The following is a 27799-nucleotide window of genomic DNA, read 5'->3' on the forward strand; positions in this document are numbered from 1 at the left end:
TTTTTCTGTCCTCCAAACATGAGTTTACAATCAGATGCAAAATATTTCCACCCGGACATGAACCAACTGTGAAGTACCCTGCTTTGCATTGCAAACGACTCCAGTGGGCTTGGGGAATCCAGAAACCCAGAAACCCTGCCCATATATTTATAGACCTGGCTTCTCCCATCTTTAAAGAGCTTCATGGATTCTGAACCATTGACTCTTTCAGACCCTCTCCCAGAGGGAGAGCTGACTTGTCTCTAGTCTTAGAGCGAGCTGAGGGGTGCCAGGCCTCGGTCAAGTCAGTGGTCCCCAGATACCTCAGCACCTCTTGCCTCCGCTGTGACTGGCAGCGGCCGAGCTTGCTGGCACTGTGCAGTAGGAAGAGAGGAAGGAGTCTCTGCGACAGAGAAGGACGGGGGACAGGTGGTCAGATGGAATGAGAAGGCCCCCAGCCAGCTCTTTGCGAGAAGGTAATGCATCTGATGTACTCTAATGGTACCTCTGACTGAGGGGCCATATGGAGCCCTGGATACTGCATAATTTCATCGTACTTCTCAGTTGAGACCACCTTTTCCTGCCGAAATCATAGCGTCATTTAGGTCAAGCAGTTGCCACTGGTATTTCCTACTGCTCTCAGAAGGGGAAAAGTTAAAAATATAAGGAGTACCCTGGCAACTGATCCTAGTACATCTTTTATAATTAGAGTCTGGCCAAATTTGAACATTATAGAGACTTCTGGGAATGTATCATTTCAAATACCTGTGTTTTAGAGATAGTCAAGGTTAACCCTTTAAGCCACGGCACAGAAACTAGCTGTAGATGCCCCAGGAGAACTCTCACCAACTCACACCGCTCCCTGTGACTGTACCCCACTGATTCACACAGCTAAGTCATATGCCTGGGCCCCAAAGGAATCTGGGTTTGTAACCCTTGCTTAGGCAGTGGCACTTTTAAGTGGCTTTTTGATGGAAATATTTCTAAAAGAGATTGTGCTAACCTGCTTTTGGAAGCAATGTGCCGAGAACAAAATTTTCTTTTCTGCCCTCATCATAGGCTTTAGCTGCTTCTCTGGTCATAGCTACAAATTCAGAATTAGATACTGTGACCAAGGAGCTGACTGGTACTGACCCACACAGGCCTGGGAACTTGCTCTGAATAGGTTCCTGAGGCCAGGCGGCCCTTTGGTTGATTGTCTGATGCTTGCAAAGGCTGGGTGAAGCTAGAGCAGCAGCCTGGACTCCCGGCTAGGGTGGGGTGGCGGCTTCCTCGGACTGATTAATGAATGAATCAAGGCCAAAGCTTTCTCCGTCTGCAGGACACCCTGTCTTCTGTGTTGCTCCCACGTCCCTGGCCTTGGCTGCTCACTGCAAGAACGTCGGGGAACAGCTTCCTGGTGGACACTGGGGACCAGGGCTGTGCAGAGTCCCATCAACGGAGCATCTCTTCCTCCAATCTGTGCTTTCCTGAACTTTTGGGGCCCTGGTGGCTTGTGGCCTCTGACCCCTATGGTGGGGTTTTCCAGTGAATGGTTGAAGTGATTTGGGCCCATTCTGTGGGTGGGAGCGTTCAGCCCTAAAGCTTTACATGCATACACAGTGGGTGGGCGTCACAAGCACAGCTTTGTGTCCCCACCTTGGTACAGAAATCCTCTGTCCCCTGCTTTGAAAAGAGAGCCAGAGAGAACAAAGCAATACTCTGATCTTATTTCTTGTATTTTCCTCTGTTAGTGCTTTTGTTAAAATCGTGTCTTTTACTAGAAAAAACAATGCCATTTCTCTTTAAACAACTCTCAGCTGCTGTTTTTTTTTTGTTTTTTTGTTTTTTTTCAGCTGCTGTTTTAAATGTGCATTTGTGTCCTCATTTTAGCTTTGAGCAGCAATCTCTTGCTGGTAATTCTGAATCTCTCGCTGACAGTGTGGTCGAGGCACTGCTAGGCATTCGTCCGATTTGGAATCAGAAGATTAAGGATGGAATCCTCTTAGTTAATTAAGAGGACCAATTAATTAATTCATTGCTGTTAGCCCCCTCTTCCTCAGTACATTGCATCAGGGGCCGTTTCTTGTTTTTCTTTTTTTTTTTTTTTGGCCCCCACGAGGCTTGCGGGATCTTAGTTCCCCGACCAGGGATCGAACTCGGGGCCCCGGCAGTGAAAGTGCAGAGTCCTAACCACTGGACTGCCAGGGAATTCCCCGTTTCTCATTTTTCTTTTACCCCAACTACCCACACAGTCCCTGGCCCCAAGTGGTAGGTTAATAAATGTGAAATAAATGCTGCCTTCTAACCACTCTGTTTACAGATGGTCTTTTTTTCTCCCCTGGAGATTTATCCCAGGCTGTTCCTTGTGTTTGGAACCGCTGTAGCTCTGACGACTCTCCTGAAAACTGACTTCTATAAAATCTGCCTTTTCCACTGGGGGACAGTGAAGGAAGAAGATAACGGTGAAGAGACAAAGGGAAAAAACATAGGAAGAAAATAGGAAGATGCACTTTCCTTTATACAAAAGTATCTCGTCAGTAACAGTCTAAGCTAGGGTCCTTTAAAAAATCGCCCCTGTTTATAGCCATTCATAAGCAATCGCCGTAATCTAGAGTGTAACTGGAGCCCCAATAAGGTGCGAGGGGCAAGACTAAAAACCATCTGGACAGAAAGTCAACTGCCTCATTTTTAAGTGAGCATAGCTCCAAGCAAAGGCAGATATTTGACAATTAATAGTGGGTTGATGAACTGCCTCCCACTCTGCCCGAATGTGACCTGGATACTTAGAAGTGGAGATGGAAACCATCCGGGGGACTTATAAATTCTGGTCTTTGACCTACGGGTCTATAATGTATCAGCCAAACTTTTACATGGTGATGCATGTGTTTGTATAACACAGAGTGAGGTCACGTGGGACCATCCCTTCCAGCTACTTAAAATGTCAAAGGCCACCTTCTGCACTGTGATGAACAGTTATCAGAACTCCTGAGCCAGTCTGTCAATAGATTCTAGCCTCCTTCTGTTTTTTAAAGCACATACAGTTGTTTACTGGCTGCATGCTATTGTTTTTCCAACCTCTTTGCTTTTTCATCCCTGGGTTTGGTCAGTTATTGCGATAGTTTTTTGGTGTCTCTGAGAAAAGCCATTTAAATTTTTTCAAGATTTCCAACCACAGGTAGTGATTAGAATATATTGTCAAATCTCTTTGTTGTTGTTGTTGTTTTTTTCTTTTTGTCACGTAGCTCACCTGCCAACTTGTTCTTGTTAATTCAGCTCTTCTGGCTCCTGCCTGTTTCTGCACTTAGTTGTGGGAAGATGAGGTGCCTGAGACGGACTAGGAGATAGCGGCGGTAGCTGAAGCGAGATGAAAATGAACGATATTTTCAAATCCTAAGCAGGGCGGCAGAGGCTAATAATTACATTAAAAAGGCCCTCTGTAGGTAGGTGCAAATAGGCTAGTCTAAACAAGTGCGGCTGTTTTAATATGGGCTGTTGGAGAGATGTCATTACCTGACGAGACTGCCACCTTTCACCTCCAGCCATTGTGATCCGTTAGGTCTCACTAACGGGAGAGCGAGGAACTTGTTTGCAGGGGATTTGTTGTCTCCCGCTCAGAGGCAGCTGAGAGACTTGCCAAATGACAGGAAGACGCTTACATTCGCAAGGTGTGATTGCCTAAGTGCTTGTCTGTGTCTAATTAGTTTGCCTTTGCTGGTTGGTAGCTCCACAGCCAGGGGGCAGATTGACTCCACAGGCTGTAAGCAAAGGGCTGATTGGTGGTGTTGTCATTTGCTTATTCAACCCTCCCTCGAACCAGGAAATGTGCTCTAAAGGAGAGCCTTTTCTGCTGCTTTTTAAGAAGGCGTTTAAGGTGGATGGACCTAGAGTCTGTCATACAGAGTGAAGTAAGTCAGAAAGAGAAAAACAAATACCGTATGCTAACACATATATGTGGAATAAAAAAAAAAAAAAAAAAAGGTTCTGAAGAATCTAGGGGCAGGACAGGAATAAAGACACAGACGTAGAGAATGGACTTGAGGACAGGGGAGGGGGAAGGGGAAGCTGGGACGAAGTGAGAGAGTGGCATGGACATATATACACTACCAAATGTAAAATAGATAGCTAGTGGGAAGCAGCCACATAGCACAGGGACATCAGCTCGGTGCTCTGTGTCCATCTAGAGGGGTGGGATAGGGAGGGTGGGAGGGAGACGCAAGAGGGAGGAGATACGGGGATATATGTATATGTATAGCTGACTCACTTTGTTATAAAGCAGAAACTAACACACCATTGTAAAGCAATTATACTCCAATAAAGATGTTTTTTAAAAAGGTGTTTAAAAAAACCCCAAAACAAAACAAAGAAAAGAAAAAAAAAAAAAAAAAGGAAGAAAACAGCTCCCACTATGGCTGTGACACAGTCTCCTTTACCCTGTACCCAAAACACGTATGTCGCCGATCACAGATGCTCTTTGTTCAAGAGAATATGCAGAGCGATTTGCTCGGATATGATGGACCCGATGCTCGAATCCTTTGGACGGAGGAGGAGGAGACTAGTGTGAGACCAGTGATGCTTCTTCTCTGTTTGATTTTATAAACAACAGTGGAAAGGAAAGCAGCGTCCCAGACCCCTGCCATTGCTACCCATGCCCTGTGGAAAGATGCGATGAGAAGTTAATTCAAAGGGGATATTTGGCTTACACCTTGGTGGTTGCCTGTCTGAGGTGTATGGGTAACTCTGTCACAGCAACTATGTTGACAGGCATTCCCCGGCCCTGGATTTTTGGGGTTTGGGGGTGCCTTTTGAGGCCAGGCCCCAGAGAAGCCATGCCCCCTTCCTTAGCCTTCCTGAGCTTGTCTTCAAAGCTGCCTCCAAAGCCACCAGTGCTCAGGGGGCCGTTACCTCAGGTAGGTTTTTCCAAGCAAAGGTTTCCCAAGGACACTTTATAACATCGGTACATCCCCTCAGATCTGTGTTTAGCTAGCAAAAAAGAATTGTCGTACGGATTGTTATTTTGTTTGTATGGGTCTCTTTCTTCCAACATGTTGTCAGATCTTTATTAGAAGATTCTTCTCATTAACCTACCACAGCAACCAGCACTCTGTAGGCCCTGAATAAACACGCGCTGAGTGAATGGGCAGGCTTAGAGGAGCCAACTGCAATATTCACTTATACTTTATGCTTAAGCTCAATTTCTTCAAATATTGCTCGTCACCCATTAAAGGACGTGGTCGGGATCCTGTCCACAAGTTGAGATTACAATAATGCTAACTTTTATTCAGTGTCTGCTACATCCCAGGCACTGCTTTACATATACCATCTAATTTAATCCTCACAACTGCCCTCTTGGATTGGTGCTATCATTATTTCCATGATGAGTAAACTGGGTCTCCATAACTCTGACTACCCCGCTTAATGTCATGCAGCTGCTGTGTGGTGGACCCAAGACTTGAACCTAGCTCTGCCTGACTTGGAAGCCTGTGCTCCCAACAAGAGAGAATGCTGCCTCGGGGCCCTGTGTGCGCTGAGAGCCAAGCGGCAGTCATGACAACCCAACTGGGAAGCAGGTTAAGATCAAAGCTCGGAGAGAATGAATCGTGTGCAAGGCAAAGGGATTCACCAAGACTGTTATAGTCAACAGGGGCCAAGTCAGTGAATGAAGCTCATGGTTGAAAGCAAGTGAGGACAGTTTTGTGAGATATATTCATATCTGTGGGCTCTGAGCAGGACATCACTTTTCCGTGGAGTCTGAGGTATCTCATTGAATCAAGAGAGATCTCAAAGATATCACATTATTATCACTACTACCATATTTATTTACTTCTACGCATAGGTTATACTTAGTGGACATAATTGGGATAAGAAAAACCAGCAGACAAAAATCCTCAAGTCATAAACAGAGACAGTAAGCTCCAAAAGGATGGGCAGAAATGCAGTGTGATGGACAGAAGCAGTAGACAGTGTCCGTCTGAGGAATAAAATGATACCATTGAAAGGGTAGGAGCAGAGGTGGAAGTAAATGAGCAGTACTGCAAATGGCAGGAGGAAGAAATGTCGGGGCACTGAGGGGAAACAATATTCCTCTGGTAATGACGGGAGCTAGAGAATTAGGTTAGTGTGTCCCCCAGGCCTCTCCAAATCAGTGATTAAACAATGTTAATAATTGTGGAGTCAAAACGGTTTCAAAGTTCCTCTTCTGTTAATATTGCCACCAAGAAGGGCCCAGGTCTATTCTCTTCACCTCTGAGAGCCGTGCCCTTGCCGCACTTAGGAATCCACGTTTTACAGCAAGTTCAGTTTGCACAAGATGAAAGAACTTAGTCAATGGAATGAGAAGATAAATAACGAGTAGGCATACTAAACCTTGCCAAATCTGCATCTCCACCTGGCATATATGACTCTTTATGGTACATTCAAGCAGAAAAAAGGGAAAATGCGAGGAAGTAGGAGGTTTGCTTGTAGCTCCTTCATGGGTAGGCTTCTCTGCTGAGCTTCTGCTGGCTCCTAGATGCACCTTCGTTAGTGCAAACAGCAGGCTATGCCCGGAACAGCCTGGGGGGGGCTGAGGGGTGGAGGAGCCGTTCTACTTCTGCTACCACTGTCACCTACGGCACTGAGCAACCATGTCATAGCCTTAGCTCACATGATAGTCTTAGAATTTCAGAAGTAGGTTCTCAGACGGTGTCTAGTTCCTTCCCTTGATGCAAGGGCAAGCTTGCGAGATTTCTCTGCAAGGGCAGTGTCAGGTATTTTGCGTGCTTTTTCTCAAATTTAATTGTCAAAATAATTCATTTTATAGCATTTATAGTATTGGTCCATGACAGATAGGAAATGAAAAAGCAAAAACCAAAGAACAAAAATTTATCCTTTACCACATAAATGTGGTTTGAGAAGCACGAGTCTTGGCAGGATTGGAGAAAAGAAAAAGTTCTCAAATCTTTCCTTGCGTAGGACTACATATATACGTATTTTTTTCCCCTGTACAATTGGAATCTGTTTTTTCGCCCTCCTGGCTGCTTTCCTTTGTTTACACACATGCACACACACACACACACGCACGCACACACATGTGCATGCGCACACACACACACACAATCAACACTCATGATTACCAGGCTTATTAGTCTTAAGATTTGACTTTTACTTTCTCTAACAATACACCAAATGAATCTACGGCTATATTAACCTTCCTTTGTTTTTCTGTAATGCATTTCTTAGGAATGAATCAAAGTATTTTTTAAAAAGTGTGTTACCATACGACTCAGCAATCCCACTACTGGGCATATACCCTGAGAAAACCATAATTCAAAAACAGTCATGTACCAAAATGTTCATTGCAGCTCTATTTACAATAGCCAGGACATGGAAGCAACCTAAATGTCCATCATTGGATGAATGGATAAAGAAGATGTGGCACATATATACAATGGAATATTACTCAGCCATAAAAAGAAATGAAATGGAGGTATTTGTAATGAGGTGGATGGAGTTAGAGTCTGTCATACAGAGTGAAGTATGTCAGAAAGAGAAAAACAAATACAGTATGCTAACACATATATATGGAATCTAAGGGAAAAAAAAAAAAGGTCATGAAGAACCTAGTGGCAAGACGGGAATAAAGACACAGACCTACTAGAGAATGGACTTGAGGATATGGGGAGGGGGAGAGGTGAGATGTGACAGGGTGAGAGAGTGGCATGGACCTATATACACTACCAATTGTAAAATAGATAGCTAGTGGGAAGCAGCTGCATAACACAGGGAGATCAGCTCGGTGCTTTGTGACCACCTAGAGGGGTGGGATAGGGGGTGTGGGAGGGAGGGAGATGCAAGAGGGAAGAGATATGGGAATATCTCAGTATATGTATATGAATCAGTATATGTATAACTGATTCACTTTGTTATAAAGCAGAAGCTAACACACCATTGTAAAGCAATTATACTTCAATAAAAAAAAAAGTGTGTTACAAATTGTGATAGTTTTTATCTGGGAAGGAGCTTGTTTGGCATGCATGTGAAAGTGGCAGGATGCTACAATAAACCAAGCTGCCCTGGTACTTCTAAATGGATCAATGAACCATAAATAAATTTCTGCAATAAACTGAGAGAAAAAGCCCAGCCCAGTCTCCTGCCAGCCACCATAACCTGCAACTGTATTTTCCAAGTTGAACAACATTCACTTACTAACAAACACTTATTAAGCAGCAAATCTAAGATGAGGAGTGAGTTCAAGCCCACTATTTCCAAAAGCACTTTTAAACTTTATGGGTGATTTTCTGGAGGTCTCTGTCTTCTTGGGAAGACACAGCAAGTGCCCCCCTCTCATCTCAAGCTAGCACTGGCAGAATCCACAGCTGATTCCAGAGCTGATGAAGGGGTCAGGAGCTTTATTGGGGGACTAAAGAATAATGCCTGTGGGCTGCCTGTGATCCATGAATGAATGGGCCATGAATGGCTTCGGCAGGATCCAAGAGTTTCTCATGAGTTACAGTTGACAGTCGGCCAAGAGTTAACTTTGGAAGGTTTGGGGAGCACAAGCTTTGGGTAGAAGTGGGTTAAAGAGTTTAAGAAGGGACAGTGTATCTTTTTCTGTTCCTTTATGGAGGGTTTGTTATGTGTCAGATCCTGATTGAACTGCTTTACATGCATGATCACATGTAATCCTCACCAGTCAATAATCCTATGAAGTAGGCACTGCCATTATACCTAGTTTACAAAGGAAGAAATGGAGACTCGAGAGGCAACATGGCTCGTGTAAGGTCAAAGAGTGATGGAGCAGGATACAAGCCCAGGCTGTCTGAAACCCAGAGTTTCTCAGTCTTCAGCACATATAAGAATCACCTGGAGTACTTACTAAACACAGTTTCCCACACTACATCCTCAGAGATGCTGACCATCAGTACACGGTGCGGGGAGCCAATACTCAGCATTTCTAATAAGCTCCCTAGTGATGCTGCTGCTGGTCCTTGGACCAGGCCTGTGGCTATCACCAGGCCCACGCTCTTAACCAATAGCTGTGAGGCTTTCTCTCACCTCCTGTCTTCACCTCCCCTTGATCTGATCTCTCCTCCAGCAGAGAAGGAGACAACCCTGCCTAACTCTTTGAGTTTCCAAATGCAAGTCTCATTCTGGCTGGTTCCGTAGTGAATCCAGCAGGTTAAGATTTCACCTCCCTTTGTCTTTGTGTTTGTGAGAGAGAGGGAGGCAGGGGTGACGTCGTATTCATTGCTTTGTGCTCCAAGTTACTGCTGCAAGTAAACATACTTCATACCTGCCCATTACTTCACAAAACGCAGAGCCGAGCAGCTGAGAGCAGCCAGGGCTCCTGTGGGAACTGTGGCCCTGCTCTCCCGCCTGTCCACTGAATAGGGGTTGCTAAACTACTAACAAGCAGTATGGACGTTGGAAATTAACCTTAATACTTCGTGAACAACTCCTGTGTGTAACTTAAGCACCACTTTCAGTTCCTCATCCTTTGAGAGTGGGTGGGTCCCTTGAGTGTACATGTTAAGGTTGGGTTTCCATTCACTTTTTCTCCTGAAATAACCAGACTGAGTTGACATCTTGAAATTTGTCATCTGGTCTTTCCTTACCCAGAGGTCTGCAGAGGCTTTGGAAAACTCTGCCTTTCCCAAAGGAATGGATTCTGCCGTCTTGGCTGCAGGAGATGATTCGGCACTGACTCAGCGTAGCCTGCCTCTTAGCACTTCTGAGTTTGCAATCCCTCTCCTGCTAGGCTGGGATGGTAATGCTGACCTCCCTCCCTGGAGGTGCTGTAGGGATGGTAAAAAAGTGATTGCAGAACACCTGGAAAACACCAAGTGCTGCCCAAGAGTGAGACAATGACCCTACATCACGCCACCACGGCTGCCCCCTGCAGTGGCCTCTGTGAGTTAAAAGGAGGTGCAATAAATCACGCCCATGGCACACACAGTAAGGCGTTCATGCTCCTCCAGCCCTTCTTTTTTCTAGTGTGTCTGGGTGAAGGGTTTCCACAGATAGGGAAGGATAGTGTTTCCTTCTGAAAAAACAACACACAGAAGAATAATTTCTATTTAATGTATAAAGAACCCAATTAAAGTTTAAGGATGCTTCTTGTCCAGTCTATAGATTTCATTACAATAAGTGTGTCTAAGAGAAAATGTCCATCTGGTTCCTGTTGTGTAAAAAAACAGAGTGGGGAGACAAGTGCAGAAACTCCAAGACTGGGGACAGTGACGGGCTGCCACCCCACCCCTTCCCTCCAGTTTGCTGTTTGGTTAACTTCCTTGATATAACTTTCACTTAAAAACATTTATTGAGCATCTATTATGTGCCTAGCCCTGGGCTAGGCCCTGGGAATTCAACGATGAATACAGCACAGTCCCTGCTCTTGAAGTACTCAAGGTTAAATGGGGAAGACAGACGTGAAGAAAGAGAAAATAGGAACCAGTATGCTGAAAGCTACTCCCAAGAGCGGCTGCTGTGGGCAACCTCCGTGCTGGCTGGGGAGCTTGGGGCTGAGTATGTAGATTCTGAGGTTAAAGTTTTCCTGCCTGGATCCTGAATCACAAAATAGATTTTATGTATGCTGGACCTGTGATAAATTCCTAATATGACCCTGGCAGTCAGAGATGAAAAATTTCCTAACTTCATGCTCTGTGGCTTTTAAGTAACTGGCAGAATCGCTGGACACATGCTCTGAGCACTGGGGAGGGACACCAACATGGTGCTGGGTATTTAAAATATATTTATTGTTGGCAAGGCCTATTTTAAGTGTGGGGTCCCACTGAGGGTTTAGAAAGCCTGGAGAGTGGAAAAGAAGGTTGGGAAAATAAGAAGGGAAAGGGATTGAGTGGGTATTGCAAATAAAATGCCTGAAGAGTCAAAGATGGGGTATGGAATTTGGGGACTCAGGCAACCATGACCATCATTTACTGCTTGAGGTCAACCATTGTGAAAATAGCTCCACGTTATGGAAAGTGGTCCTCTCCTTAGGGTGGTAGGAAAAGACGCTACCCACCCCCCCATTCTCCCTCACCTCCCACACATGGTACAGGATACCAGGTCACGTTATGTCATTACTCTTCTGATAAACACCAGTGTTTTTCAAGTATGATACTAGGATCCCCTCCCCACCCCCAAGTAACGGAATCACCAGATGCCTGATACAAATACAGATTCATAGGCCCACCAGCTGCAAAACCACAGGTTAAGAGTTTTGGGTCCAGGGACCTTGGAATCTGTATTTTAATGAATGCAAGGTGATTCTTACACATATTAAGATTTAAGAACTAGAGATGCAAGTTCTCCTTCTGGGATATCCTGTGTGGTTCCATGCCATGATTTGGGTCTCACCCTGCTCTGTGAGTCAGATGAGACAATGTGTAAGGAAGCATTTTTTAGATGGTAAAGTGCAATACAAATATTAGGTATAACTACCATTAGCTATTTTATAGAAGTTTGTAATTGAATCATGAGATGTTAGCCAGCCAAGGTAAAAGATCCTTATGCATACCAAAACATCATGAGGTCTATACTAATATAACTGTTGTAATTTGAGTATCTTTATAGATGATTTCAGTGGACTTGCTGGAAATTCTTTCCATAACAATCTTTGTTCTTTCTGCCCTGTATAGCTCGTAAAAGGTAATCCTGTGATGTTTGCTGATAATATCCATTTGTTTTCTAATTTCCTGTGGGTGGGACTGCGTTGTGGGAAGAGCTCAGACTTTGGAGAAAGACCAATCTGGGTTTGTCCTGCCTCTGCAAATTACCAACTATGGGAATTCGACATGGAATTTTCCTCTCTGTCCCTTAGTTTTCTCATCTGTAAAATGGGAACTGAAATACCTATTTTATAAGACCGTTGGGTGAATTAAGAGTTCAGCAGATGAAGTCTGGCACATAGACCTCAAGAAATAGTTATTATTACTAGTCTTTTGAATTATATCTTTTCCCTAAATTTGATAACATAGTGGCAGTTTACTCTTTTATAATCTCGTCCCAGTCCCGCCATGCAAAGCCCCCTAATCTAAGCTTCACTAATTTGCCATGTGTAATAACTGTGATGAAACAAATTGTAATTACACTGGAAGGTCACTTAGAACATTAGCACCGCTGCTGTTGCTTATTCCTGTGATGTCTTACTTGCGTGCTAATCTCTGACACCTCTTTAGGTGACCAAGTCAAATGCTTAGGACTACATTTACTAGTTTTGCAGTGGCTAACATAAGCAGGAAACAGGGGAGTAGGTGACTGTTTAACCTAAAGGAAGTTATTTCTCCTCCAATTTTCCCCACTCCTTTAATTTTGTGATTGATTTTCAGTCCAGTGGGAAAATGTAAATAGTAGCCGTGTATCACGGACATATAAGCGTGTCCTTGGCTAAGAGCAGGCAGCTTATATTATTCATTCTTTATGGTGGGAGTTTATAAAATTTCATGAGTTTATGGGAATTGTTATAAAATCTAGAGAATTAACAGAAAAACCAAAGGAGATTTCTACTGAGTACTGGTAAAATACCAGTTAAAGTGTACTTCTGGTTAAAATGAGTAATAAAGTTGTCAAATCTAAAGTTAGTTGACTGAAATTTATTCTTAGTTTTACAATAGATCTTAATCAAAAGTATGGCTATGAGGGCTTTCATGACAAAATATGTATATATTTAAGTTTCATTGGTTGCAGAATTATATCAGATCTAACTGATGTAAATGTAAATTTATTCAGTGGAAAAAAAACCCCAGCTACCATAGTGCATTCATTTGCATGTGCAATGCCAGTTCAATCTTTCTCGGTTCTTTTTTTTTCCTTCTTTAACTCTGTCCTTCCAAATGCTGTCATTCAGGATAAAAATTGATAGCAGCAAAAACATTCTAATTGAGATTTTAAGCTACATAAAAGATATAATTTTAGGCTCTGATTTGATTTCCTTACAAAAATGTCAATTTCCATGCTATATACCTGATAGGAGCAAACTTATTATAGTGACACTTAAATCCTTTTCCTTTGACTAATGAAAGGATGGGTTTTTTCCATGTTATCAGATCTCCAATTTCATCCTAATTGCAATAGCTGCTTTGAGGTTTGCCACTTGTCTCTTTTTCTCCTATCCATCTGATTGCACATCCATTTTCAGGAAAATGCAAATAATGATTCTGAAAAAGGTTTGAACCACTAAATTTTTAAAAGGACAATGAACCAAAAGCTGGTGGCCCAAACTGCCCCATGGCTGTGATTTCACAGGGCGGTACTAAGGCTAAGACTAGGTGTCCCTGGACTCCACGAGTGGGGTGAGCTCTATGTGTCTGCATGTGCTGCTTTACTTTCCAGATCATGGGCATTTCAGTGGAATTTGGGGGTTGTTGCCCATTTTTTAGAGCATGGGGTGGCATGGCAGGGGCTGCAGGTCTGAGTTGAGACTGGGAATGCTGGTAATGTCTTGGTGGTGATAAGTCCTACATTTCAAAGGGGAAGAGCGGCCCCTGTGTCTGCCTGTGTGCTTCTTAATCTACCCTTGCTATGAAGCAAGCTTTTGGGGGGTCTGTAGGATAGGGTATTGTTGCAGGTCACAGTGGTCCTGGGTCAGATAAAGCACTACATTCAAACATGTATTCTACCATATTCTTTGCAAGACCTGAGTTTCAGGTGGCTGCCTGGCCCCTGGCTGGGAATCTTCTGGTCATTCCCTGCTTGATGGAGGCATTCTCCTGGAGTTAAAATGAATGATCCACCCTTTGGACACAAAGTCCATGAAATCTTGGGTCAGATACAATTGGTTCAATTCATTCTCTCCATTGATAGGACATCCTGAAGGACCACCATATTAGTAGTCAAAGTCTTAAGGCCATTTACAAAAGAAGGAAGTAAACCTGCAATTAATGTATGTCCTCAGTATGGTGTAACATGTTACAGTAAAAATATCTCTTCCCCAAAAGAGTTTTTCTAGAGCAGACGTCAGGAGTTAACCTCCCTGATTTAGGCACATTTTGAATGTTATACACCTACAGTTATTTCTTTATGGCTGACTCTAGCTTTTGTTGTTTCTTGTTCAACATATCTCAAGAGATTTGCTCAGTGAAAGATAGTACACACAGCCTCAAAGCCTGGGTTAACGCCTCTAGTTTTCTACCCTCATATCACCTATGCTTACCTCTAAGATCATATTTTTAGCACCATCTGAAAATTTCCTTTTGCTTCTTACTCTTCTCTGGTGGACTGTATGCTCTTCACAGTGAAGGTGTCGCTCATTCTCCTTGGAGTATTTCCGGCCTTAAGCCATGCCTGGAATAAGAAGTGTGCCAACACGATGAATGAATGAATGATTGAAGAAATGAGGCACTGTAATAATTGCTAGAAGTTTTAACTCTTAGGCATTTGGGATGTCGATATGCTTTTTTCTGGGGCACACTCAAGAAGTTATATATATAAAGTATGGCGGTTTAGTGGCTTTTATTGGAATCAAGAAAAGCCTCTGATACAACTCTCAAAATCACCCTCCACACGAGGGGCTTCCATGGTAAGTGGGATTGAACTCCCCAATAAAAGTTGCTATTATACCCTCCTACTCACCCATAAATCATACAGAGCAGACTCTAGGTCCGAATAGCCAACCAGGGATCTGGAGCAGGTAGCTGGGAGGAAGGGTGGGCCTCAGAGCAGCCTTGCCTTGGGTACCATATCCATGGGGAAGGAAAGCAGGGGTTAGGCCACCGGGGTGGGAGCACAGGGAGGACGCTGGCCCTGCTGTGGAGGAAAGAGCACACTTCCTTGGCCTGGCCTGGGAAGTGTGCCAGCGTAGGAGGGAGTGCCTCAGCCCTACGCATGTGAATCCCATTACTCTGTCATGACCTTGCCCACTAGTGAAATGTGCCCCATTGAATGTCAGATCGCAACTATGCTGGGAGGGAGGAGCTAAGAAGAGGTTGATAGAAAAGCTGGAGGAAGATAACTTCCTTCCTTTATAGACTGAGGCAGGAAAGTGGAAGACGCAGAGAAGACGTTCCCCCCCTTTCATAGATAAAAGCCAGAATGACCGATTTCTGTGGTCTTCAGAGCTGACTCCAGCTGATCGGAAAGGTGAGCACAGTGAAGACCATATTTCCCTATTTCAAAGACAGCTTAAATTATAAGGCTATTTAATAATAGCTTCTAAGAAAACAAAGAAACACGTCCATGGAAAATGTTCACATGTACGTGCCTACTGACTGATCAGTTATGCTTCCCTTTTCCTAGCAGACCTGGGAAATTTGGCAAAGTAAGTGAAATTTGGTGACACCCCAGGGAGATGAATGTGCTGGGGAATTTCCACAGAGTCAAGCCTGGTCCTACTTTATGCAGCAGCCAAATTGACAAGGTGCTCAGGCATCAGAAAAGGAGCACATTACAGCACTTGTCCTTCAGTGTATCCTCTCCCTTATTTACATATTTCCCATAAAAGGTGCATCTTCAGAGTTCAGCTCCTAAAAGCGTACATGCTAATTTTTCTACAGATCTATTATGTATGAATGAGAAGAGTCTATTCTCTTCTCGGTGTGTGGAGGATTTGTGCATGTAACCCCCCATTAGTGTTAATGGCAGATCTATGCATAATTTCCGAAACTTCCAGAATCCAGGGCACCTAACTAAGCCACATGCAATTACTTACACACACAATGACAGGGAGCCTAAACTGGGGCTGAGGAAACTGGATTCAGAGGCTGGATTTCAAGTTCTCACACTTTGGGGGTCTGTGTTCAAAAAAGAAGGATACAAAGGATGTGTATAGAAGAGGTTTGCTTATTTTAAAACACCTATAATACATTTCATGGCTTCAGTTTGTTAAGATAACTCTCTGCCCTACAAGACTAAACCGGTGAAAGTCAGGGACTGCATAGTTCTGTAGGGTGCCTGGCTCAGAGAAGGTGCGTGTTTTTTTGTTTGTTTGTTTTGTTTTATTTTAAATGAATGAACAAAATAGGTCGTTTGTTAATAGGTTTGATGATTCTGTGGGTTTTGTTTCTGGCATTCTCTATTGTGCGGTTGGAGGCCATTAGCTACTACTAGGGAACATGTTTCCTAGATGTCAGGAACCTTACTGCAGTGTTACAGTGAATCCTCTAACAACCTTATTATTTCAATTTAGAGATGAGGGAACTAAAGTTTGGAGAGCATAAATTACTTGTCTGAAGTTTCACGGTCAGTGAGATTTAGAACTAGAGCTTGAACTTGGGTCTTTCGACTACAAAGTTCATGTTCTTTCTAACAACAGCTGCCCACTTCTCTGTTACATGAACCCATCCCCTCTTTTTTGACATACTTTCCCTCCCCCTAAAACAGTTAGTAATCCTACCCACACCCACTCATTTATACCCACACCTATGCTGATCTAAGTATAAGAACCTACATTTATGATCAGGTAAAGATACCCCACTCTTTGTCACATCTTATTTTAATAGGAAAACATATTCCAGCAAGGGGGTAGTACCAGCTTACAAAAAGGTACAGAACAGGTCACACAGAGCCTCGGTGGCATCAAATCCCACAGGCCTGGATGCCCCCCAACTCATTCCTTAGTTTTCTAAACTACATAACAAATGTGAATTCTGTTGGAAGAACAAGAAAAAGTCATTGTGAATAGAGTAAAAAAAAAACGAAAAAAATGATTTAAGAGCCACGGTTTCTTGTTCTTGGACATAAGTTACAGCTATCATTGGCACACTAAAAGTATACTTCCCTCCATTCACTGAATGACCTTTTAATTCCACAGACATGGGTATATCAAATTCTTCTGTGGCATAATTGTCACCTTAATTTTTTGCTTGGCCAAAATTGGTGTTTACCTTACGATTTCAAGAGCAAAGGGCTTTTTGAGGCAATTTGAGTAACTGGGCATAAACTTTGCCTAATAGTTTGCCATTTTCATAGTTCACATGCTAAAATTCTTGAATATATTAATTGAAATACAATTCTATAATAAATTATTAATAATTAGTATAATTAATAGATATGAACGTTTGTTGTGTCCTCATTGACAAATTACAACCCACTACACTTGGTACTCTCTGCACATGTGGCACAGAATTATAACACTAATGGTCCATCGAAGAAGCCCTGCCACTGTATGATAATTCACAGTGGTTGTGTTTCCAGGAGTTCAAATCCCCCAAGCTTTTCCTACTCTGCTAATGGATTCTGTTCTACATAGTGCAGAAGCTCAAACCTTTAGCCAGAACTCAGATGAGGTACTTGAAAACACTTGATAAATTATGAAATATTCAAAGGATAGGGATAATCTGTCATCATGAAATAATTAGAACACATCAGAAAGGAAAGGTGGAACTTACTGCTTTTTATTTTAGTACGAATTGCCTCTGATTTTTTTCAGGGCATACTGGGTTTCATAGTTGTTATCGGATCCAAAGCTATGTGATTCCAAATACCTTGTCAAGTTCAAGTCCAGTGTTTTGGTTTTATATGTGTTCATTGTTGTGAGGATTATAGCTTTTTCTTTAACATTTTTTGTGGCTTTTTGAGCCCAATCTTGAGTCTCTAAAATTATGATTTAAAAATGATTTAATTTCAGAAATTCATGGCCTTGGGTAAATTTGATAACTAATTTATAAACTAGTTATGTAAAAATACACAAAACCTAGTGATAATGAAGAACTGTTAAGCTAGTAGAACTATCCATGATAAGTGAGAGATTTCCTGGTAGTTAGCAAAGCACATTTGTTTGTATCTTACTTTACTAGGAGGATGTATTTTGGATGAGGAAATACAAAATAATATTTAGAGACTGAGGAATAAGAAGAGAATATTTCATTTATAGATATGGAAGGTAAAGGGAGTATGAGAATAAGTTTCTTTGGAAACAAGTACTTTTTTTCTCCAGAAACTTTCTTTTGATGCTCAGTTGTGCTATATACACAGAATCTTACATAATACCAGAGACTTTAAAAAATACAAAAACTTTACATTTTCTACTATCTACCCCCACTTCCCTTCTCTTTCTTTAATTTCTGCCTGTGTGAGATTGTTCTGGGTAGCCTAGGAGGGGAATGGAGGCACTGGAGGATAAACAATCCCTGTGATAGCTGTCCTGAGATAGTTTTAGAGATTTGCCTGTCAGCTGCAGGAAAGCACCTGAGCTATGACCCATCAAAGCCAGTCCCTCTGGCAGGAGATTTGCTGACAATCTTGCCTTCATGGTTCCATGATTGAATGATTAATGAATAGATACATGTCATGCAAAGCAATTCAAAGCTGCAAGATAATCACTTAGGTAAAATTAGGATTTTATTTGACAGTATAGGTAGAATTAGAGTGAGAGAGAGAACAAGAGAGAGAGTGCCATTCTTTTCTCTGGAGAACCAGTTGGTCAGTTTACTAATTTACATCAAGAATGGTGTTAATTATCTTGCTATGGAAGAGAAGCTACTACTTACTGTTGGTGTATTCATCATAATGTGTGAAAAGAATCCGGACTGTTGTAGGAAGAAAAAGGAAAGCGTACATAATGGAATGTGGCTCTCTGTCAACCAAAGCTTCTCAGGCAGTAAAGGATGCTTCTTAGAATGTCTGACACTATCAGCCAATATGCATACATATGTGTGTGGAGATAAACGTTTGCTTAGGGGTGGCTGGCTCAGTCAGTGGACATTTGGACATATATATTGTGAAGGTCGAGGAAAGAGTCTGTGAAACACTAGAAATAAGGAAGAATGGAGACAACCATGTTGAGGCTTTTTGTTTTTCTGAGTCTCTGATCTAGTGAGCAGAAAAATAGCCGCTTCTCCTCAAATACCTTGCTATCTTTGTGCTTCTACACCGACATGTTTGGAAGCTTCTTAATGTATCATGGTATTAGTTGGGCTACAGTCTTTTGCTACAATTTACTGTGTGCTGAATCATGATTGGTTGGGAAAGAAGTCGACATGATGTCATATGTAGTGAGAAGGGGAGGTATCAGTCTAAGTACAGTCAAGGAAAGTAAAGACTGCCTCTTGTTTAGTGATGAAAAATTTTCCATATCCTTAATGATTTTCTGTTTACTTCTGTCAATTGCTGACAAAGGAGTGTCAAATTCTCCAACTGTAATTATGGATTTGTCTATTTCTCCTCTCAGTTCTCTCACTTTTGCTTCATGTATTTTGAAGCTCTGTTATTAAGTGCCTACACTTTTGGATTGCTTTGTCTTCTTGATGACATCTTCTTTATTCCTTCATCTGTTAATGAACACTTAGATTGTTTCCATATCTTGGCTATTGTAAATAAGGTTGCAATGAATATAAGGGTGCATGTATCTTTTTGAATTAATGTTTTCATGTTCTTCAGATAAATACCCAGAAGTGGAATAACTGGGTCATATGGTAGTTCTATTCTTAATTTTTGAGGAATCTCCATACTGTTTTCCATAGTGGCTGCACCAATTTACATTTCCACTTAAAGTGTGGGAGAGTTCCCTTTTCTTCACATCTTCTCCAACATTTGTTATTCCTTGTCTTTTTGGTAAAAGTGATTCTAACAGTTGTGAGGTGACATCTCATTGTGGTTTTGATTTGCATTTCCCTGATAATCAGTGATGTCAAAAATCTTTTCATGTGCCTGTTGGCCATCTGTACATATTCTTTGGAGAAATGGCTATTCAGATCCTCTGCCCAATTTTTATTAGTTTGTTTGGTTTATCTTGTTGTTGAGTTGTATGAGTTCTTTATATATTTTTGGATATTAACTCATCATATATATATATATATATATATATATATATATATATATATATATATGACTTGCAAATATCTTCTCCCATTCAGTAGGTTGTTTTTTCATTTTGATTATGGTGTCCTTCACTGTGCAGAAGCTTTTTAGTTTGATGTAGTCCCATTTGTTTAGTTTTGCTGTTGTTTCCCTTGCCTTAGGAAACATATCTAGAAAGATATTGCTAAAACTCATGTCAAAGAGCATACTACCTATGTTTCCTTCTAGTTTTGTGGCTTCAGGTCTTATATTCAAGTCTTCAGTCTATTTGGAGTTAATTTTTGTGCATGGTGTAAGATAGTGGTCTAGTTCATTCTTTTGCGTGTGGTTGTACACCATTTCTTGAAGAGACTGTCCTTTCCCTATTGTATGTTCTTGGCTCTTTTGTCATAAATTAATTGTCTATATATGTGTGGGTTTACTTGGGGACTCTCAGTTCTGTTCCATTGATCTATGTGTCTGTTTTTGTGCTGATACCATACTGTTTTGATTATCACAGGTTTGTAGTATAGTTTCAAATCAGGGAGTGTGATGCCTCCAGCTTTGTTCTGAAAGAAGTTTTCTTATTGACAGCATATATTTGGGTCTTACTTTTTAACCCATCTGATAGTCTCTGCCTTTAATTGGAGTATTAGACCATTTCCATTTAATTATTGATATTGCCAGATTTAAGCTTAGCAACTTGCTATTTGTTTTTTAAATTACTTATCTTTTCTTTGTTCCCTTTTTCCTATTTTCCTGCCTTTTTTTGGGATTATGTGTTTCTTCAAAATTCCATTTTATTTCCATTATTGGCTTAGTAACTATTTATTTATTTATTTATTTATTTATTTATTTATTTATTTTTAATGATTGTTCTTGGATTTACAACATACATTTTTAACTTATAATGTGCTTTAAACAGTATCATGACATTTCACTTATATAGTAAGAAACTTATGACAGTGTAGTTCTATTTCTATTTCCTCATCCTTTGTGCAATGGTTAAACATCTTAAATTTTCAAATGTTATAAATCCCAAAATATATGACTATTATTCTTGCTTTAAACAGCTATTTTTCTTTTAAGGCTGTAAATGTGAGAAAAATGTCTTTTATATTTACCTACTGCTATGATGTGAATGTTTATGTCCCTCCAAAATTCATTTCTTAACCCTGAAGGTGATGGTATTAGGAGGCAGGGCCTTTAGGATATGATTAAGTCATGTGGACTGGGCCCTTATGATAGGATTAATGCCCTTATAAAAGAGACTTCAGAGAGCTCCCTTGCTCATTCTGCCATGTGAAGACACAGTGAAAAACACCATCTATGAACCAGGAAGTAGGTTCTTGCCAGATACCAAATCTGCTGGTGCCTTGTTCTTGAACTTCTCAGACTCCAGAACTGTGAGAAATAAATGTTTGTTGCTTATAAACCACCCAGTTTATGATATTTTGTTACAACAGCCCAAACAGACTAAGAGACCTATATATTTACCCTTTCTAGTTCTTTTCTTTCCTTTGCATATGTCCAAATTCCCATTAAGTATCATTTATCTTCTGCCTGAAGAATTTACTTTAATGTTTCTTACAGTGCTGTCCTGCTGGCAATGAATTTTCCCAGATTTTGTTTGTCTAAAAAAATTTTTATTTTGCCTTTCTTTTTAAAAGTAATTTCCACTGGGCATAGAATTCCATGTTGACAGTTTTTTTTTTCATTCAGTATTTTAAAGACATCAATCCATTGTCTTCTGCCTTGAACAGTTGTAGACAAAAACTCTAATATGTTCTTATCTTTCTTCCTATGCTTGTGATATACCAATATTTTTCATCTGAATATTTGTAGGATTTTTTTCTTTATCACTGGTTTTAGGTAATATGATTATGTTGTATGTTAGTATGTTCTTCCTTGTGGTTATTCATTTTGAGGTGATTGAACTTCTTGGATTTGTGTGTTTATAGTTAATTTGGAAAAATTTTGGCACTTATAGCTTCAAATATTTTTTTGTCCACCCATACTCTCTGAGAGTCCAACGACAGGTCTGTTAGACCCCTGGTATTGTTCCACAAGTCACTGGTGCTCTGTTCATTTTTAAAGTCTTTTTTTCTGTCTGTGCTTCATTTGGACTGTTTCTATTGCAATGTCTTCACGTTCACTGATTTTTTTTTTTCTTTCACAGAGTCTAATCTGTCTGCTATTAATCTCACCCAGTGTATTTTCATTTGAGACATTTTAGTTTTTATTGCTAAAAGTTCCAATATGGTCTTTAAAAAAAAATATCTTCTATATGTGTCTTCACCCTACCCATGTTTCCCTCTATATTCTTGAACCAATGGAGCATATTTATAATATGTGTGTCAGTGTTCCTATCTGCTAAATTTATCATCTATCATTGCTGTGTCTAAATCTAGGAAATGATTTTTTTCCTTCTGATTGGATGTAATATTTTCCTGCTTATTTGCATGTCTGGTGAATTTTGGTTAGATGCCAGGAATTGTGAAGTTTATGTTGTTGGGTGTTGACTTTGGTTTTATTTTTTAAATAGTGTTGGACGTGTTCTGGTACATGATTAAGTTACTTGGAATCAGTTGGATGCTTTTGGGGCTTGCTTTAAGCTTGTTAGGGCAAGTCTAGAGCAGCCTTTATTTTATAGGTAATTTAATATGGCTTCTAAAGTCATGTCCTTCTGATGATTCTGCCTGATGCCCTGCGTAATATGAGGTTTGTCCACTGTGTTTGGCGGGAACATAAAACGAGCTTTAGGAATTGTTTGATCTTTCACTTTCCAGAAATTTTCCCTGGGTTTTGGGGAATTTACTGTCATGCCTGTGCAGATTAAGCCTCAGCCAAAGACTTAGGGAGATCACTCTGCAGAGCTACAGAGTGTGCTCTCTTTCTCTTTCTCTCTGTCTGCACAGCTTATCCTTCTCTGACATTCTATCCCACAGGTTATAGCTGTTTTATCTTCTGGAACTTCCATATCTGTCTCTTCACCTAAGTGAGACCTCTGGGCTCTGTTTAGGTACCTTTCCCTGTCCTGCAGCTTAGAAACTGCCTCAGGTAGTAAGCTGCAGAATTGTAGGGCTTACTTTGTTTATTTCCCTTTTCTTGAAGATCATAGTCCTATGATGCCTGTTTTCCAATGTCAAAAAACTTTGTTTCATATATTTTGTTCGTTTTTCTAGGTGTTTGATGCAGAAGTCTCTAGTACTCCATTTTGGTCCAAACGAATGCCTATTGTGAGGTTTAAATGAAATCATCTTACATACAGTTAATACTTAAAATAAGCAAATCTAGTACCAAAGGAGAGAAGTGGTCATTAGAGAAATCTTTTTACCACACCTTTCCAGCAATGGAAAGAGGCAGGAAATAGCAACGTCTTGTTTGTTTTTAATCACAGGAAGTAATTACATAGGCTATAGAGGAGAGGCTCTCTTCTAAGTAATTCCTCATTGCAGGGTTAGCCTTTGTATTTCCTCCCAAATTTCAAATTCCATGATACTTTTGAGTAATTTCTCATAGCTGAACAGTGCTAGTTAGAGGTGAAGTAGAGATCGATTCTTGTGAATCCCATGTTAGTGATGTGTCTATGACAAATCTCTAGAATTGCCTCTTCAGTTTTAACTAAACTATCCATAAAAATGGCTATGGAAGAGATTGAAACCTAAAAGATTGAGTGAGAGAATATTTGTTAAGTGTAAAGCTTACAAAGATTTTGTTCTAAGTGCATCTACTTGGACATTTTTTTTTTGTCTTTGAATGTATAAATATCCTAGTCATGATAAAATCAGTGATTTTACTCAAAGGGTAGAAAAAGACTAATTGGACTAAAGATTTTTCCCAAGCAGTGTTTTTACTATACCCCGATGAGTCACTAGGAGATAAAGTAACTGAGTTCCTGCAAAATAAACGAGACCCTAAAGGTGCATTTTCTTTTAAAAATTGTATGAAGTTGAGAGAAAAAATGTAAATAATAAAATAGGGGTGGGATATGTTGCAAAATAATGGCTGGATTTATTGAATCCCAGATTGCTCGAGCTATTTGAGAAAATCTCCTAGGACCACATGGCTGGTCTCCAAAGTTGTCCACATAAGGACTGACCTAAAAGGAACTTCCGAAGGCCATTTGAGTTCCAGGAGCTTGTCCTTCAGCCTTTGTCTTTAATTTGCCTGAGGAACACTTTGGAAAACCATGATAGGAGAGATGGGAATTTCACAAGCCCCCATTCTGGATCTTAGAACTGCTCTTTTAGAGCCTCTTGACATTAAGCTAGGAGACCAAGGCCCTACCAGATGACGTGATCTGACACGGATCACAAGCTAGTTATGGGGAGGTCTAGCACTATCCCTCCTTTAACACATGTTCACTAAGTACATGGTGTGTGTGTTGCATTTAGTTTAGTGCTCTTTACACTAGCACAAGCCTTCCTTCATGAATTATAATAACATGGAAAGAGCTTATCAGGATTTATAATTTTTTAAACTCTATCTTTAAAGAAGACTCTCTGAACCTATCACTGAGACATGTCCAAGGAAATTCAGCAGCTGCAGTGATGGGAAAGAGTCCCAGCCAGAATCAGCAGTGAGTGGCTGTATGGCAGAGTGTGGTGTGTTTCTACTGAGAGAGAGATTTCAGTGCAAAAGTGGGGCCAGAGTTCAGGGACCAAATACAATGGTCAAATGTGAATTAAGAACAATTAATGAGTCTGGACCCAAATTAATTGAGTTCTTACTCGATAAACAGGTCATACAGACACTTGAATTCAGCATTGCACTGGCAGGAAAATAGAGGGCGTTGACTCACTTATGTTATTATCCAAAAGAGAAGGGATGCTGGTGTTGTCAAGTACAGGCTCTTGTCAGATGCCTTTATCTGCTCAGATCTCCAGTTACTGTTCAAAGTTCAACTTTCACTAGATATGAGTCACGCAATTATGCCAGCTTCTCAGGTTCAATTGAGACAACATCAGAGAAAGAGCAACAATGTTCAGTAGAAAGAAGCAAAAGCTGTTAGCATTTCTGGAGTGGAGGGGAAGCAACAACGTGCCGGGGTGGGACACGGCAAGGGATGCTGCCTAGGAAAACTGCCTTCTGATATGTTGATATTGATGAAGCTTGGTGTCCTCTTTCAACTTAAATTTTTCAAAAATTTTAAGCAAGGGAGACAGCAGTTTAAGGTGCTCTATTAAGGTTCTCATTGTTGTTTCTAGAGAAAAAAGTCTAACCTTTGTGAATCAGAATCATGCTTGTCTGGCCATGAAACAGGGACTTCTTTTGTACATACGTTGCCTTTGGACAAATTAGGAAAAAGTGCCTTATACAAAAGGCATCTCCTTTGAGTGGACAAATGAGGAAAAGGTACTGCTTCCTCTAGGCTGCAGCCTAGCAACTGGGCTCAGGGCTTAGAGGCCAAAGCATGCGCTGGATTTCAGACCCCAACTGACCCTTTGGCTGGGTACCTTGTGCAGAGCATGGTTTTACCCAGAGGTCCTGCCTTGAAACTTTATGATTTTCTGAACTTCTCTCCTGGCAGTATAAGCTGCCATACCTCTTGCCAGACCTGGAATCTGTTGCAAAAGTGTGAATTACCACTAACCTAAGACTTCAGGGCATGGAGTTGGGCAGGGGTTGTGGAGGATATGGACAAGGGTGGAGCTGAGGACCAGAGGGTCTAAATTAATGCCGAGTCCAAAGGAACTGGGCTTAAAGGCAGAAACTGGATTTGACCAGAAGTAACAAGGTGGGAAAGGCAGGTTTTGGAGGGAAGGTGGCAGGTGAGCCTGGATGATTCCTGAAGGGGCAGGGCCCGTCCGCATGCTGTGCTGGATTGGACAGGCATCAGCAATGACTATCAACAGAGCTCTGAGAGAGGAAGGCAGCTATAAGTACTTGCCAGCTCTAAGCGACACTGCCTGGGTTCAAATCCTAACACAGCTCAGGCTAAAAACCTCAAAATCATTCTTGACTTCTTTCTTTCTCTCATATCCCACATCTAATCTGCCAGCAAATCCTGTTGGCTCTACTTTCAAAATATATCCAGACCATGACCACTTTTCATCATTGCCAGTACTCTTGTCCAAGACACTGAAATAGTCTGCTAACTCACCTCTCTGCATTTGTCCTTGCTTGTTTCACCCTCCATGCTCCACCACTGAGTTTATTCTCATCACACAAACATTTTAAAGGATATTGCCATTCATCTGCTCAAAGCCTTCCTATGGTTTTTCATCTTGCCCCGGAGCTAAACCTCGGGTCTTTACAATGACTTACAAGATCTGAAACCCTGTCCTCTTGGACCTCATCTCCCAACACTCCCCCTGGAACATGTCACTCAAGCCACATTGACCTCCTTGCTGCTCCTTAAGAAAGATAAGCATGCTCTTGCTTCAAGGCATTTGAACTTTCTGATCCCTCTGCCTGGAACACCCTCTCCTCAGTTAATCACTTCCTTCAAGTGTCTTTCTCAAATGCCACCCAGAAGAGGACTTCCTGGATCATCCTACGTAAAATAGAAACCCACTGTCCCCTGCATTCCCCATTTCCTCTCCCTGCTTTACTTTTCTTCCTAATAATTCTCAACTTCTGATGGAATATAAATTTTAGTTTTATTAAGACACAATTTGCATACAGTTAAGTGCACAAATTTTAAGTGCATTAGGAGTTTGTTTTTAGTGCAGAGTAGTATCAATTATATAAACATGCCACAATGTGATTACCTATTCATCTCATGATAGACAATTGGGCTGTTTCCAGTTTAGGACTATTATGAATAAAGATGTTATGAACATTATTCTACAAATCTTTTTGTAGACAGGTATTTTAATTTATGAATTTTGGAGAGACACAATTCAACCCATAACAACATCTTAAAAATATTAAATAAAACTTTTGATTCTTGACCATGATATATCTTTCCATTAATTTAGGTTATCTTTAATTTCTCTTGATGTTTTGTAATTTCCAATATATAGGTCTTGTACATAATTTGGTAATTTATAGGTAAATATTTGTATTTAATATTTTGGGTGCTACTATTAATAGCATTTTTTTCAAATTCCATTCTTAATTACTAGTATATTAAAATTCAATAAATTTTAAATTAAAATTTCCATGCTGGCCTTGTAAGCTGATACTTGCTAAATTCACTGATTCTTGTAGCTATTTTTGGTATGGGTAGTCCTTAGGATTTTCTACATATATAATCATATTGTTTGTGAATAAATACTGTCTTACGTCTTTGTATAATCTGTATGCTTTTATTTCTCTTTCTTGCCTTGCTGCACTTGCTAGGACTTACTATACAATGTGGAATAGTTGTAGTGAGAACAGACATTCTTGTCTTGTTGATGATCTTAAGGGGAAGGTATTCAGTTTTTCACCATTAAATAGCTATATGTTTTTCATAGATGCCTTCCATCAGATTGAGGAATCACCTTTCTAATACTACATTGCTGAGTTGAATTATGCTGGCTGATGTTGAATTACATGAAGTGAATTTTTTTTTGTATCTATTGAGATGAAAATTTGTTTTTTCTCCTTTATTCTCTTAATGTGATAAATCTGCTTAGTTTTGAGTGCTAAACCAACTTTAAATTCCTGGGACAAACTCCACTTGATTATGTAGTATTACTGTTTTCAAATATTACTGGATTTAATTTACAAATTTTTTTTAGAATTATTGGCCTGTAATTCCTCTTTCTTGTAATGTCTTTGTCAGCTAATAAGATCAGAGTTATGCTGACCCTATAAAAGTGAGAAGTATTCTTTCATTCCCTACTTTCTTAAAGATTTTCTGTAAGACTGATAATGTTTATTTTTAAATTTTTTGATAGAATACACAAGTAAAGCCATCTGGGACTGTTTTAAATTATGGATCCTAGTTTTTAAACAGATATAGGGCTATTTATATTTTCCATTTCTTCTTGTTTCAGCTTCAGTAAGTTATATCTTTCAAGGAATTTGTCCACTTTATATGTGCTGTCAAATTTAGTGGCATAAAGTTTTCATAATATTCCCTTATCATCTTCTAAATATGTGTAAAACTTGTCTCCTTTATTCATGATGTTGTTTGTGTTTTATCTTTCCTTTTTTAAAGAAAAATAGCGTTTATTTTTTTGAGCAATTTTAGGTTTACTAAAAAATTAAG

General features: G+C 40.5%; 1 protein-coding gene across 1 annotated transcript in view; it reads left to right on the forward strand.

Annotated features, from left to right (window-relative positions):
• The first annotated feature begins 10309 nt into the window (after positions 1-10309).
• LOC132360792 (small ribosomal subunit protein uS10-like) overlaps positions 10310-27799 on the forward strand; it is a 39755-nt gene continuing 22265 nt past the window's right edge. The window contains exon 1 of the mRNA XM_059915905.1: positions 10310-10464. Coding sequence (XP_059771888.1) covers positions 10310-10464 — 155 coding nt within the window. The remainder of the gene's footprint in view (positions 10465-27799) is intronic.

The sequence above is a fragment of the Balaenoptera ricei genome, chromosome 1 (genome assembly GCF_028023285.1).
Source record: "Balaenoptera ricei isolate mBalRic1 chromosome 1, mBalRic1.hap2, whole genome shotgun sequence".
Classification (NCBI taxonomy): domain Eukaryota; kingdom Metazoa; phylum Chordata; class Mammalia; order Artiodactyla; family Balaenopteridae; genus Balaenoptera; species Balaenoptera ricei.